The sequence below is a fragment of the Camelus ferus genome, chromosome 1, assembly GCF_009834535.1.
Source record: "Camelus ferus isolate YT-003-E chromosome 1, BCGSAC_Cfer_1.0, whole genome shotgun sequence".
Classification (NCBI taxonomy): Eukaryota; Metazoa; Chordata; class Mammalia; order Artiodactyla; family Camelidae; genus Camelus; species Camelus ferus.
The window spans coordinates 56,516,961-56,533,252 of record NC_045696.1 but is presented as its reverse complement, the minus strand read 5'-3'; the positions used below and the strand labels follow the sequence as shown (position 1 = coordinate 56,533,252).

The window sequence follows — 16,292 nt, the reverse complement described above, 5'->3', positions numbered from 1 at the left end:
CTTCTTGGTTTTGCTCCCAGTTTTCTGAATACGCCTGCTCTGCTTTTTTGGCTGCTTTGCCATCAGAGTCCTCATAGGGTTGTACAGGCTGTTCACTGCACAAGGAGGTGAGGGGGGCACTAAAATCCAGCCTGCACTCTGCTTGCCAAGCCCTGTAACCCGGCCTGGTCTTGCATCTGCCCAGAGAAGAAGACGCGTTTTCAGATTTGCACAAGGACCCCTTGTGCAACCTGCTCTCCTTCCTGCTCCTCTGTGACCATCTTGTCCCTTTCTCTCAGTTGCCCTCAGCCCTCCATTCCCACCCTTCCCTCCTGAGCTCATTTGTCCTCATCATCTACACAGATGATGTCCAGGTGTGCATCTCTAGTCCTTTATTTTCAACTGTCAGTGGGATGTTTTACTGTCTCTTTAGACTTATGTCCATAACAGAGTCATCATCGCCTGCCCCTCTTTCATTCAGCCCCTTCCCATGGCTCCATCTCTGACAGACGCACCAGCAGCCTTCCAGACCCTCAAAGCCAAAGAAAGATCTTGGCAGCTCCCTGGATTCCCTCCTTCCTCTCCTCTGTCCAATGTGTTGCCAGATCTCCTTGTTCTTTAGAAGTTTCTCTTGGATTCCTTCCTTTCTCTGTATCCATGTCACCACTTTCCATGAGACTCTCATCACCCTAGACTCTTTCTAGCTGGTTTCCTTGTGACCCCAGTTCCTCCTCACCTATCTCTTCCCATGTTCCACAGCCAAACTGTTCTTAAAACCCTCCTGCTCAAAAACCTGCAAGTTTTCTGTCCAGGTCCTACCATTGTTCAGGGCTCAGCTCAAGTCCCATCTCGTCCAGGAAGCGCATCTCCTAGAGTCAGCCGCGTTTACTTCAGGACTACATTGGACTGTGTGTGTTAGTTTCACCTCCTGCACTAGGCTAGAAGTTCCTGTGAGGGCAGAGGCCACAACCCATATTCAAGAGTGTATGCCATGGGGCTTGTACCGTGTTGGTCACAGGCTGCTATCCTTCTTGTTTGTTGTTCTGGGCATTATGAAATATGCTTTCTGATGAGTTTAAACCCCTTGCCTTGGCCTTCACTGAAGAAGACTGGAGGACTATTCATACCCTCTACTTTGTCCTTTAAAGTGGACAAGTCTCAGGCAGATGGTGGGAAAACAGAAAATGAGTACCATGCTCAAGCCTAACAGACTAATTCAGAATGGAAAGCAGTCTGGCTTCAAAGTTTCCATTCAGGGTTCTGAAGAAACTGAAGGGTGAAATTGTGAAACTAGAAGACTTACAGCATTCTTTAGGAAGACTGACAGGCTATCTCAGGAATTCCCAGGGATCACTCTGAGGACTGTAGACAGAGAGTGGGGAGCTGATAGCCTCTGTCAGTCAGAGTGAAGTCTTCAGATGTGCCTGAGTCGGGGAGACAGCATGGCACGCCGGGTAGACACCCCAACTCACTGCTGTGGACCCATGACCTGAAGATATAAGAGCAGAAGTGCTTTCTCAGGGGCTGGAGGCAGAGCCCACTGGCTTGACTCTAACCTCAGTCACAGTACTTGGAGTCACAGTCTCCTCGCTGCCAGCAGGGATGAGTTCTCCGGCCTCATAGACCCTTCTGAGATTATTTTCAGTCCTATGTGAAGGGGTCTAATATATTTCTGACTCTACGTGCATACTAAATGCTGCTATTTACTTATGCTATGATTGCACAAGACCATTGCAGGAAGCTGAACCTACGATTACATAGAAACCAAGCATCCAGTCTGCAGTGCTGTATCTGGGTCACCTCAAGAAAGACCTAACGTGGAGAGGGAGGCATCTGAAAGATGGCAGATGAGCAACTGAGAAGGTGAAATGGCTTCCATATGAAGATGGCAGTGTAGATCCTTCAGTCTGACAAGGCAAACACCTAGAGAATATAACAGAATCTGTAAAATAATAAAGACAGTGATTAAGGTAAACAGCCATGTCTCATTTGAAATTTGGAAGTAGTCACTTCCCAGCACACAATACATTATCACATAATGAGTAGAAAAATGTGTTATCCCATACACTGTGGTAGAGGCTGAACACAGAGAAATTAATACAGTGAAAAATTAGATAATTCTTGAATGACAGGTCCTTAATAGTTTTTTTTAATCTTAAGGCCTATCCTCTTGGGGTGATGCAGCCTTTATGTTAATATCATAAAGCTCTGCCACACCTTCCCCCAAGCATCCTGGTGCCTTGTCACTGGCCACTGACACTGACACTAACCTGAATGAACCCCAGATGACACAATGTAAAAAACATTTATTGAGCATTTTTTTCAGGCAGGACAACGTGGTGGGTCTGTGGGAAGGCAAAGTGTGCAGGCACTTAGTCTACCTGAGATGAGCTATATGTGCATAAAATATTAAATAGGACTCTGAATAATAGACTAAAGGCCCCAAAGCCTGCTTGTTTTTAAAGAAAATGTATGTAAGATGGAGCGTTAGATTGACTGAGAAGCTAATTTAGCTTCAGTTTCAGACCTTTTACTTGCAAGTCCCCTTCCAAAGCCCTGTGCCCTATTTTGCAGTCATAGGTATATGTTCTTTTTCTTCAGGAGGGCCCCTCCAATTGTTTAAGCTTCAGGCCCCACAAAACCTGGATCTGGCCCTGGTGCCTAAACCTTGAGATGAAAGATTGGTCGTGAGCACACAAGAGGGAGGGACACTGTCCCTGCAAATGCAGTGCCTACTGCCAAGCACATCAGAGCAACTGTTAGAAGTCACGACTTCTTCCTTCTTTCCTAGAATATATAGGACACAGCAACACATTTTTTTCAAAGAAAGAGAATCAGAGAGAATCGAGCAAGGTCATGTGATGCTCCAGTTAGTGGCTTTGCCTCCTCCCTGATTTTCTCAGGCCTGTGCTACTGGGTTCCATTCCAGAACAGCCGCTTGGGAGCAGCCAGCCTCCCACCCTGCACTCCTCCCTGGTCTCCTCCTGCTCTCCCCAGTTCTGTGAATTCCTTTGTCCCCAACTCTATGGTGCTCTGCATATCTGAGGGGCCCTGGTGTTCCTGTGAAGTTTCCATGACTAATTCTGGTGAAGCAAGGAGAGCCTTTCTCACGTCAACAAAGCTGCTCTGTCACAGAATAGTGGAAAGTGGAGCCAAAATTCCACCTTGGCGTATGCAGGGCTGTTTTTTTTTCCAAAAAGAAAGTTGGGAAGGAGGAAAAGGATGGAGGGGACAGAGCCGACCCAGTTCCCATTAGTGAAATGATGGTATATTAAGCTGACAGTTTTATGGCTTTGCTTATAAGCTTCCTCCCCTGCCAAAGCACACTGTTCTTCCAGAAATTGTTTTACTTCAGAAGACTTTTTTTAAACATTCAAAGCATATTTTATGTTCAGACTTAATGCTGGTCAGCCCAGACACGCTATCACCTCTACTGGTGGTTTTGCAAATAACTTGCTTTTCCCTTTGCTTGCAAAGGATCTCTTTCAATTGCAAAAATACTTTCTGGTTTTTTTAGATCTTGGATCCAAGACAACACCTTTTTTAGCTTTGATTTATAAAGAGGCAAAGTGATTTACTGGAAAGAGGGCTGGAATTAAAGTCTGGAGACCTTGGGCCAGGACCCAGCTCTGTACCCATAAGGTCTTGAACCAGTCAATACAGCTATGAGCCTTCATTTCTTTCTCATTACAGGGTGTTAGATCTGGAGGGGCCTTAGAGGTAACCCCTGCCTGCCTATCCTAAAACGTTTTGAGAATAAAAATGATAGTAAAAATTACAGACTAATCAAAATTGCTGTACAAATGGAAAGTATCATTATCACTATGCAATGGCTCAGAGAGGAAGTTTTTCCCTGGTAAAAGTCAGCAGTGTTCCCGGTCATCTTTTACCAAGAGGAATTTGCATTGCGAAAATTAATCATGAGACCAAACCCCTGAGCGTGGCTTGCAACACATAATGAAAACAACATAAAAGCAAGTCAAGGATACAGAAGGATAAAGCTTCTCCATAGGGAGCAAGTATTTTGTCTATTTGTCTCAATATATCAGAGTGTCCACACTTCCAGAACACACTCCCTCTCCCCACTCAACCACACTCTCACAGGTACATTCATACTTACGGGTTCATATACTTGTAACCACATACTCCTAGAGAATATTCATATGCCAGTGTGGGTCTATGCATGGATAAAATTCTCATACAGCCTTGGGACCTAATTCCTAAAATTGTTATGGTGGTAAAGCAAACAGTTCTGTTTCAATTGCAAGAACTGCACTGCATCTGTGACCTCCCCCTGTGCCAGTCCTTGTAGCTGTAACACACCCCCCCCCCCAGCTCATTCCCTTGACTCTTCCCCAGAAGGCACTGTCGAGGCTCTGGGGTCAGGCTGACCTGTGTTCTAATCATGGCTCAGCTTTTGCTAGCTATGTGGCCTCTGCACATCACAGAGCTTTTCTGAATCTTAAATTCCTCCTTATCTGTTACATGGGACTAAAAATATGGAAAGCTACACAGACATGAGGACAGAGATATCTGTGAAGAGCCTCACTCAGTTGTAGGTGCTCTGATTAATATTAGCCCTAGGCCCTGGTCACCCCCTTCCCCACAAGATTGCTGCCTTACACCTGGCAGGTTTCTCTGCCTTCAGCCCCTCTCCATCCAGGCTGTCCTGCACTTTGAATCAGTATTTCCAAGCTGGAAGGGACCAGACACAATATTCCAAAGCATCACCTTCATCGTGTCACCTGCCCCATCCCAAACTTCCCAAGGTTTTCACTGCCCGTCAGATCCACGGAGAGCCTCCTGAATCACTTGGCAAGACCCATGCCCTCCTCCCTGGCCACCTGCCACTCCACCTCATCTTTCTCTTCCTCACCATGCCCCCCTCCACTCACACACCAGGCAGTCATTGCCCTGTCCCATGAGCATATTCATGTCATGTTTACCCCCTCATGCAATGTTCTCCATGGGGCTTGGAGAAGACTTTCAGTGACACAAAGAGGCCCCCCTCTGTAGAAAATTTTCTTCATTATTGATTTCTGTGTTACAGCATGCTGCAAACGGGCAGAATCGCACAGGGAGAGGAGGGGTGCTCTGAGGGCTTCAGGTTAGACATTTTTCCCCAAGTCAGCAAATCTCTGGTTCCTGGTGCCCTGATGCCTGCAGGGCACCTGCCCCTTCTACCACTCCACCCCACCTTCACCATATCTCACTGAGAGGACAGAGCTGGGAGGAGCTGCAGGAGCCAAAGATGTGCTTCTGCATTGCGGCTCTGGGCTTCACAAGACGAAGAGAGGGATTGCCACCTATTGACAGATGTGCCGCCTGCAAAGAGGAATGCTTGTGTATGTAGCATTTCTCTGTGGTCTTCAAACAGGATAACCCGGTTGTTAGGCACTTGGGTTTTTTTCCATTCAGTCAGTCCTGCTCTCAGTATTATCATTCCAGTGTAAGGAAGGATGGGTGGGGACTTGACAGCCCAAGTTGATAACGGCATCTCAGGGGGTAAATTGTCTGAAAATCAGTTGCCCACTGTAATAATGGCCACTTTCTGTTGTGAGGCAGACCCTCTGTTGCATGCAGTCCGTCTCATGTAACTCTCACGCAGACCATGCAGGGATCAGTGTTCCTATTTTACACACTAGAAAACTGAGGTTTAAAGTGAGTACCCTGCCCACATGGCAAGGAAGAAGCAGAGGTGGGAGGTGGGAGTCAAGTCTGTCTGTCATACTCTTAAGTACTTTCTCCCAACATTTGCTGATTATGCAAGTCAAATCCCTATCATAATTTCCTTAACCCTCAATCTTCTATATGTGAAAATAAGTCAAGTATAAAAGAATACTTTCCCCTTTGGTCAGGCAGAGTCCCAGCTATGCTGCTTTCTGCTAAGTAACCTCTTAGGCTCAGTTCCCTCGTCGGTAGAAACGAGAGATGGCTCTGATGTCTCGTTTCTGGTTGTCCTTGAGCTTAAGCGCATGTATAATGAAAACCACTTTGCAGGGTTCCACATATTTATAAACAGGAGCTTAATCATCTATTGTCTGAAGATCTGGGGAATCCTAGCCCCTCACTTTTAGCCGTCGGACCTTGGGCAGTTTACTTGACCTTCCCATCTTTGGTTTCCTCGTCTATAAAAAGGGGTTAATAATATGCATGTTTTTGCAGGGTTGTCCGAAGTAAGATGAAACTGTGTGTGTGAAAACACTTTGTAAATGTTAATAGTGCTGTTCAAACATTAGTCCCTATATTTTAAGTAAAGAGTATCTGTTCCTTCAAATGAATTTTTGAGAATTGTTTCTGAAAAGTGACTTGGGTTGAATTCGACCTATAAATAAAATCTTTTATTTTTAATACTCAGTAAAAACAAACGTTAACTGAAAAAGAAGTTCTGTAAATGCCACAGGTTATTCTGCAGGGAACCCTATAAACGTTAACATGAATAACACTTCACAGGCAGCTTGCTTATAGTTTATGACACAATTCCAAAGACATTATCTCATTTCTCCTTCACAAGGCAGGGCTGATATTTACTCATATTTTACAGATGAGGAAACCAAGGCTCAGAGAATTAAAGTGATTAATTACAGACACACAGCTAATAAGTAGTAAAGGTTTGTGGGTATCTGTCCATGGGGCTGTGTGTTGGTGTGTCTCTGAGGGTAGGCATTCTGAGCATGTTTTTTTAATGCATTAGTGTATCTTTTACTCATGTGATACATTCATGAGGGGTATATGTTTGCCTGTATCCCTCAGTTAGCATGTGTTTTCATGAAGGGAAGAGAAGAAGGTAGTCTTACCTGAGATTTTTTTTTTTACACTGGTCAGCAATAGCCTTTTTCTCTTCATTTTTAGAACAGCTTGCCATTCCCAGGGACAGTTTCCAAGAGAGCCCTGCCTGGAGAATATGCTCAATTTTTATCTCCACTCCTGGTTTAGGAAACAACAGCTCTCTAGTACCCCTGGCCTCTGGGAATTACTTCCTCTTTTATTTGCTGCCTGCCAGCTTTATTGAATTCCCCATAGCAACATCCAAAAAAGAATGGGTTTAGCAACAGCCTGTGAACCAATGAAATGTGAGCATGGCAAGGGTTTCTAGACCAATGGGAGCCCTGCATGAAGGGCAAGCTGGCTCAGAGAGAAAATAATAACCTGGAGTTTGCAAAGCAGCCTCCAGGTGGCAGCAGACCAGCTATATTGGACACAGACCCTCAGCTCAGCTCTCAACATCTACTTTGGTTTTTTGGGGTTTTTTTCGTTTTTGTTTTTGTTTTTGTTTTTGTTTTTGTTTTTGTTTTGCTTTCTTTGACCTATTCTTGGGTATAAAACATTTATCAACTATAAGAATTTTACAGTTACAAGCTCTGTGGGTGTGAGTTCTCTGCATGACGTGGTAGACATGGCCTGAAGGATAGAATCTAAGATAGCCAGCCCTATGACCCCATCCCAGCCCCAACCATCTCTGTTGGTTCTGTCACAGCAGTGACAGTGACAGTGCTACCCCAGTGGGCGGGAGCCTGGAGGCCATGGTGACTGCCTGCCCAGCCAGTTAGGAAAAGGGCTAGAGGAATCACATTCTCCTTCATTCAACCACCACTACTGCTGGCCAGAGTGGCAGATGAGGTGGGGCTGGCTTTCTGCCACCAATGAACGAGGGAAGGACTGTGTCACTGACAGATTAGTGCCCATAAACACCCACATTCTCAGTGGCATAGACTGGGACCATTCCCTGCCTTGCCAGTTCTGCCGCATACATCTGAACATGAATGTCTGACCGCAAGTGGTTTCAGAACAGTTCTGTCTGTCAGGTGCTTTGGCCCCCTTGGTCTTGGAGCCAAAGGCAGATATGGACAGGGGCTGAATAAGACCATGTCAAATAATAGCAGATTCATGTTTCCGATGGTTTAGCCATCTTTCTTTTGCCTTTTAAGATAATAGTGCCTTGAATACTACTTGGTGAGATTTTGTCCATTTCTGCCTGGCTCACCCTTCTCATCCTTTGAGATTCAGTCAAGGCATCCTACCTTTAGAAAGTCTCATTTGATTCTCATCCTCCAGCTCGACGGTGCTCCTGTCGTCACACTTCCATATTGCTTTCTAAACATCTCTTCACTGTGTTTCCTTGGAGAGTCTTGGAGCTCCTTGTGGACTGGGACTGTGTCTTTCTGTCTCCAGTCCTTAGCCAAGAGTTGACATTTAATGGGTGCTCAATAAACATTTTTAGAAGAAGGGAAGCATGCAGGAAAGAAGCTCTTGCTCTTGAAGAAACAAACTTAGGGACCACTAGGTAGTGGGCCTAAGCAGGAGCAGTGCTGGCCTACAGGGACAGCTTCTGGCTATTCAGGACCCTTCAGGACATAAGCCACATCTCCAGAACACCACCATTGGCTCATCCGGAGATGGGCTCATCTCAGTGACAAGGTTTCCTTTATGATTTTGTGTTTTAGGAAGAACTAAGGAGCAAATCCAAGATCTGTGCCAATGTGTTTTGTGGAGCCGGCCGGGAATGTGCAGTCACAGAGAAGGGAGAGCCCACCTGCTTGTGCATCGAGGTAAGTCCTGAAGTCACAAGCCAGAGGACAGTGGCCAAGGCCCCTATGGTTACCTTGCTGGAGCTACCAGTCAGCAGAGCAGAGCCAACGATTTCACCATCTTTATAAAAGCACACCTTGTCTATCTAAAAGAAGTAAAATTTTTATCTCAGGAATGAAAAATCAGATGTGAATGTAAGGATATTTTTCCTTTAAAGTTTTTTTTTCTTTAGATGAGACTGACAAGGGCTTGATTTCCAGAAAATATAAATAGCTCATATGACTTAATAAGAAAAAAAAAAACCCAATCCAAAAATGGGCAGAAGACCTAATTAAGGAATTCTCCAATGAAGACATACGCATGACCAATAGGCACATGAAAAAATGCTCAATATCACTAATTATCAGAGAAATGCAAATCAAAACTACAATGAGGTATCATCTCACACCAGTCAGTATGGCCATCATTCAAAAATCCACAAATGATATATGCTGGAGAGGCTGTGGAGAAAAGGGAACCCTCCTACACTGTTGGTGGGAATGCAGTTTGGTGCAGCCATCGTGGAAAACAGTATGGAGGTTCCTCAAAAGACTAAAAATAGACTTACCATATGACCTAGCAGTCCCACTCCTGGGCATATATCCAGAGGGAACCTTAATTCAAAAAGACACCTGCACCCCAGTGTTCATAGCAGCACTATTTACAATAGCCAAGACATGGAAACAACCTAAATGTCCATCGACAGATGACTGGATAAAGAAGTTGTGTTATATTTATACAACGGAATACTACTCAGCCATAAAAAATGATAAAATAATGCCATTTGCAGCAACATGGATGACCCTGGAGAATGTCATTCTAAGTGATATGAGCCAGAAAGAGAAGGAAAAATACCATATGGTATCACTCATATGTGGCATCTAAAAAAAAAAAAAGACAAGTGAACTTATATACAAAACAGAAACAGACTCACAGACATAGAATACAGACTTGTGGTTGCCACAGGGGAGCGGGGTGGGAAGGGATAAACTGGGAGTTCTAGATTTGCAGATACTGACTGATATATGTATAAAACAGATAAACAAGTTTATACTGTATAGCACAGGGAAATATATTCAATCTTGCAGTAGCTTATGGTGAAAAAGAATATGAAAATGAATATATGTATATTCATGTATGACTGAAGCACTGTGCTGTACACCAGAAATTGACACAAGATTGTAAACTGACTATACCTCAATGAAAAAAATTTTTTAATTTTTTTGCTTTATAAGATTTTTAAATTACAAAATTAACAATTGCTTTATAAAAGTCAAGTAGTACAGACATTTATACAAACATAAAGTTAATGATCTTCCCCATAAGCCTCAAATCCCATGAGTCTGAGATAATCAGTGTTAACAGTTTGGTATATGTATTTGTTCCACGTGTTTTCTTTTTTTCTATGCTACTATGAACATACAAGGTTTCCCCCTATTTTATGTAAAAATTGGATTGGGGTTGGAGTATAGCTCAGTCATGCACGAGGTCCTAGGTTCAATCCTCAGTATCTCAATTTTAAAAAATCATCTGTAAAAATGGGATTATATATACAGACAGACCTAGATAAATGCATCTTGGATTTTGTACTCATTAATATATTACGGGTAATCCTCTAGGTCAGCACATATAGTTCTAATTTATTTTTTAATAGTTCAATAATATTGATATAAAAGCACCAGATTTATGTAATCATTTTCCTATCAATGGGCCTTTAGGTTGTTTCATGGGTTGTTTACCACTACAAACAAAAATATCCTTGTGCAAATATTCTTACATGCTGCTGCCTTTATTTCTGCAGGACTGAGTCCCACTGGGGCTTGCTAGGTCAAAGGATATGCACATTTTAAAATACTAGATGGAATACAGATTTTTTCAGGTTTTTTTTTTTTTAATGAAATTTAAAAAGCAAAGTGAGTTTTTGAGAAATAATTCTTTTATAGGTTCTCCCTCTTGACAAATATAAATAGCCTGGGTATGTGCCCTTTCTTCCTCTTTCTGTGAAACCAACTCAAGACTAGAAATTCATCTGTATTTCTACAAATAAATATACCCAGCTTAGTCCCTAGGTGAAGGATCCTGGCCCATTGTCCCAAAAAGGAAGTCCCTCAACTCAGAAGCCTGCAAACCAGATCTGCTGGGGACTCTGGGAGTTCCTCATCAGAGGTTTGCCTGGCCACTATGTGGCCACTTAGTGGGTGGAAACCTGGCATCTAACCTCAGCTCGGCCACCTATCGTTGCGGGATTTTGAGCAAGTTAGTTGCTGCTGGATGCCATGTAGGCAGACCATGTTTGGCTTTTCTCAGGGCCCAGCACATACCAAGAACCCAGTGGTAAGTATTGGTTAAGTGAAGTTCATCTTTCTGGGATTTGGTTTTCTGGTTGGTAAACTGGAAAGGTTGGGCTGCCTTCCTGTTCCAGGGTTCTGTATTCTTTTACCACATCTACTGTTTGTTTTGTTTTGTTTTGTTTTTTTGCTTTAGTGCCTTTATTCGGTCTGAGCAGAACTTGCTTTCCCTTTCCCCCTTTCAAAAACCACGGAAGTCTAAAGAAACTGAGCTTGCCTGTGGCCATGGCACTTTAAATAGCCAAAGTAGAACCGAGTTGCCAAGTGAACTTTAGTCCAGTTCCATGTCCAGAATGATTCTCTGTAGTACTTCACAAAGACCCAGGCACAACAGGTGTTGTGAGGTTAGGAGGAAAACAAAATACTAAACAAAGCAGGAGAGCAAAGATTCTTACAGTTAGACTGTGGAATAATTGAAGCATTGGGGTGATGAGGGTGGGAGGCTGTGTGTTTGCCTTTCAGTCACTCCACATTCCCAGCTCTCACCTCTGGATGTTGTGTCATAGAATGTTGAAATTTTAATGGATCTTAGGTCATCCAAAAACATTGAGTGACTTTCTACAAAGTAATGAAGTGACAGAGAATTCGGATTCCTGACTTCTAATAAAATGCCCTTCCTGCTAATTTGATAGGGTGGGGGAAGGGAGGCTGTTTCTTTTTGCTGAATAAAAAAGATGACCCTGGGCCAGAATCAGCACAAAGGGCCCTGCAGGGCTGCAAGGTGATGTGGTGGTCCGTCCAACACTGAGTGGGGTAGGATCACTGATGCCAGGGCCAAGGCTCCCTATACCCTGGTGGGATAGAGGCTATCTCTGCTGGTAGGGACTCCCCTCACAAGATGGCTCCGTGTGTGTGTACGTGTGTGTGCACGCACACACACTCAGCCTTGACTGCACCAACATCCTCCGCGGTCTGTTTCAGCAATGCAAACCTCACAAGAGGCCTGTATGTGGCAGCAACGGCAAGACCTACCTCAATCACTGTGAGCTGCATCGAGATGCCTGCCTCACTGGATCCAAAATCCAGGTTGATTATGATGGACACTGCAAAGGTAAGGAGAGCTCTGACTACCACACTGCAGCTCCAGCTGGGGAGCCAGGGAACGGAGCAGTGTGGCCTGGTTTCCTGGAGTCCTTTCCACCCTGAGCACAGCGCCCAAAGCTGTGGAGACCACCCAGTTGCTTGGAGAGGCATCCCCTTGGTGCTCAAGAGCCTGCTAGGTTTGCCCTGGATTGCCCAGGTTTCTACCCTGCATTTCTTGCATCAGATCCCTAACGTGGCTTCCCAGCACTGTCTGGAGCTAGATAGTAGATAAGGGACCACATGAACAATCAATAATATGGGAGTATTTAAATGAATTCGCTACCTTTTTAGAAGGCAGATAAATTTCACGTTTCCTGTTCTTCTAAAATTTTAGGTATCTCTCATCCCTGATAGTACTATATTTCCTCTAATTTATACTGAAACCGTTGTTACTAGGGTAAGAAGGAAAGGGGTCCCAAGCTTGTTGCTAATTAAACACCAGCCTCCTGCCCAGCCTTGAACTTCCCTGGAGAAAAAAGAACTGTTTCCCTCATATCGGTCTCCACTCCATTTCCTTTTCCATAATGATTCCAGACAAATTCTCAAAGTACCGGCAGCCACCCCCCACCCCCAACCCTTCAAGCTAACAGTAGAAAGTGTGAGATCCGGAGGGCAATTCAGTAGCCTCAGAATGTCAAACAAAGCAGGAAAGAAAAGATCCCCATACTGGGGGCCTGGAGGAAGGAGAGGATACAAGGTTTCAAGACAAAATGATGAAAAGGCTGTAAGTGGCCCCCTTAACGTGGGCAGTTTTAATCCTAGCAATACACAGAAATTTTGTTTTCTTCACTTTGCATTATGCACTTTCTCCTTTTTCTTGCAGAGAAGAAATCTGTAAGTCCATCTGCCAGCCCAGGTGAGTGCCTGTTTTTTCTATAGTATACATCTTAGGGAGGAAATTCTTTTCATGTCAGAAATTCCTTGTTCCACAATCCTGGCCGAAGCTCACAAGATTTTCAGTGTGTCAGAACTTGTGACCCACAACTGTCGCTCCTCAACACAGCTCAGAAAAGCTGCAAAACCGCTTTTGTGTGTGTGTGTGTGTGTGTGTGTGTGCTTGTCACTGGAAGCAGCTGGTTGGGTCAGTATGTTGGCTGTGTTTTCCATTTTTGCTGAGTAGTGATTTAACTGCAAGGACAGGAAAGCCACTGAGCCCCTCCTTCAGCACTCTGTGAGACCTGCTGGACTCACAGAATCAGAAGGCACTGTTTTTGAAAGAGGGTAATAGGAAATTTTAGTAAGACTTCTTCCATAGTTTTCTATGAATACAACTTAAAAATTTCATCATGATTTATAGTTACAGACCCCTTTAGTATACACTTTTCCTTAGATCCTCACAATAACCTTGTGAAGTAGATCTTACTATAATTACCTTTAGATGAGGAAATTGAAGCTCAGAAAGGTTAAGTGAATTTCTCTGAGTCACACAGCTAGGAAGTGGCAGAGTGGGGGAAAGCACCCACAGTTTCATTCCCCTTGGCTTAGTGCCCTTTTCACATCCCAATATGTGTTGTCTTCCAGAAATTCCCTTTTGCCCAGGCTTTCCCTTCTCTGCTTCCCCATCCACTGGCTTCTCAGCCCCACCTGTTGTTACCACGTGGTTCACAACAGCTGTCCAGAACAGGGCTTCAACATGCCTTTCCTTGGCCTCATTTTCTGTTGTTTATAATAAAGGACAGTGCAGTTGGTATAAAGTTTTAAGTGGGAGAAAGTTTTGATAGACCCTGTTGGTGAGAGGGAAAAGCCATACAGGAAGAATCAGCAATCCAGTGGCATAAGGAATTGTAATGTTCTCATTTATTCATTTATTATTTCAGCTCATCTTTGAGCCAAGAGCTATTCTATTGATTGACTGATATTTTTTACCCCTCAGCTTCCTAACGTTAATGAAAATGTCCTTTACTTCTCTGCTCTACTTTTTTTTTCACCAAAGCAACATAATGTCTCTCTTTCAATATTCTCAATCTTTATGAATTTTTTAGAGACAAGAGCTTGAATCCTGGACTGTATACTTTCCAGTGTGTACCCTGGGTTGACTCTGTAATCTATGTTTCCTGGATTACTGTGAAAGTTCAATGAGATGACACATGCAGATTCCAGGCACTGAGCCTCCCACGTAGGGGTCCTGGGTGACAGTGGGGTCCTCTCTACTCAGCTGACCTCCCTCCCTTTTCCTGCAGTCGTTTGCTATCAGTCCAACCGCGATGAACTCCGGCGTCGCATCATCCAGTGGCTGGAAGCGGAGATCATTCCAGATGGCTGGTTCTCTAAAGGCAGCAACTACAGTGAGATCCTAGACAAGTACTTTAAGGTAATCCAGAGTTGGGGTCAAAGTTCATCCCCAGGGGCAGAGAGACTTCCTTTCCCATTGCCTGATCACATCTTCCCAGACCATGAGGAAACAGAAACCTGCATAGAGTTCCTGAGTGTTTGCTCACAGATTATTCCATGAAACTGTGACAGCTGCCTCCTGACCAGCTTGATCAGTGGGAGTCCAGGAGTCAGGCCTTGGGCTCTGACACACATGGGCTGCTCCCTTTGGGCAGTTAAAACCACAGAGGTCTTAGAAAGCCTGTATATGAAAAATACGGCGAGGCTCTATCCCCTCCCCAGGATGACAGAGCTTGTAGAGCTGGCTGCTGGTACACACCACCTTCTGCCTCATCCAGTTTGACTCTTCTCTAAGTCATTAACTTGACCATCCATGTCCTGCAGAGTTCCTCTTCATCTGAGGAGAGTCAATGGACTGATACTTCATGGGTGCAGGGTTCTACATGAACCATGATATTGCTGTTCCCATCATGTTTAGTTGAAGAGACAGATCGTTCCAACTGTGGGCAGGAGAAATGCTGCTTTCAAAAAGGAAAAGGAGGGAGGAAATTGTATTTCACAATGAGTAGGACTACCATGACATGGAGTTCTGTCAGAGAGCTTGAGACAGTTGCTGGAAAAAGCAACTAAGGGCCCTCTTCCAGGTGATTGGCAAGAACACAGGTGCACACATGTACATCACACTCAGAAATAAACATACCACACACGGAAACATGGACACGCACTCATATCACATACAAAGATGCGCACACCACACAGAGACACATCCTCTACACAGACACACACACTCAGATACCCACATTCCCACATAAACACAAAGCCCCCATCACCCACAGACACACACGTCTCTGGGAAGACGCCCTCCGGGCTCATCCCTAGACGTACATGCCCTCACATACCTCCAGGGCGTGTCCCAGAGCCTACCCAGCCCAGACTCAGGAGCAACCCCCACACATGAGGGGATTCTTGGCAGCTCTGTGGCCACCAAATGTGGTCAACACCAGCCTAGTCTGTGGATTCCTTCCTATCTGACGTTACGGACCCTACAGATAGAGAAATACTGGGTTGGATTGAAATAGGATATTTGGTCATTTAGGACTTTATTTGTGTTATTATCTTTAGGCAAACATTTCTCTCTGTGGCAGAAAGTAAATCTCTGGATTCCAAGTGTTTGAGAAGAGAAAGCACGGCCCTCTCACTCCGTCCCCTGTCTCAGCGGCTCCCACATTAGGGAGCCCTGGGGGCAGGAGTTGTTTCTTTGTCTACAGAAAACACATTATTGCTGAGCCAGGAGAGTCAGATAGGAGCAGAAAGTAACATAAAGAAAATGACTTTTCAGAAGCCAGGTGAGCAGCACCTGCAGGGTCTGTCGTGAGCAGTGACTGTCACGGTCATTACGGCACAGGAGCCATGGGGTCACGGACACTCTTTCCAGGAGGCCTCTCGGGACCTTGTAACCATTTGTAGTGGCCCCTTGATGGTACCTGCCTTGGGCATCTTTGGCAGCTGCTATTAATTTGATTCCCAAGGACCAGGGCCCCACACCTCCCTCCACAGATCTCCACCTCCTCTGTCAGTGACCATCTCTAACAGGCTCCCATCTGAAAACCGCAGGGCCCTTTGAGAAAGTAGCTTTTCTCTAGGGCATTCTCATCCCAACCAAGAAAGCTTGCTCGTGACCCACGAACTCAATGCTCACTCTCTCCGTGTCCTCCGAGAAAATAGGGTTTTCACTATCTACTTTTTTGATGATTATCAAAGAACCAAGTGGTGCAATCTTCAAAGGGAGGCTTCTCCCCACTAGGCAAACAGCTGCCTGTTGCTGAGAGATCTGTATCTCACAGAGACTGGTTTCTGAACCAGTGACTTGCCCTCCAGCCCAGCTGGCATTCCTTGCATCAGAATTAGTTGAAAAATAAATCGAATCAGAATTTGGATAAGACCAAAATCAGACTGTCATCTCAACTGGTGATTCAGTCACAG

The 16,292-nt window shown here is 44.6% G+C and overlaps 1 protein-coding gene across 1 annotated transcript in view; it reads left to right on the top strand.

The window, feature by feature from the left end:
- Nucleotides 1-16,292, top strand: part of FSTL1 (follistatin like 1) — a 51,274-nt gene that overhangs the window by 24,973 nt on the left and 10,009 nt on the right. The window contains exons 3-6 of the mRNA XM_032480048.1: nucleotides 8,424-8,528; nucleotides 11,817-11,946; nucleotides 12,802-12,834; nucleotides 14,159-14,289. Of these exons, the coding sequence (XP_032335939.1) occupies nucleotides 8,424-8,528; nucleotides 11,817-11,946; nucleotides 12,802-12,834; nucleotides 14,159-14,289 (399 nt within the window). The remainder of the gene's footprint in view (nucleotides 1-8,423; nucleotides 8,529-11,816; nucleotides 11,947-12,801; nucleotides 12,835-14,158; nucleotides 14,290-16,292) is intronic.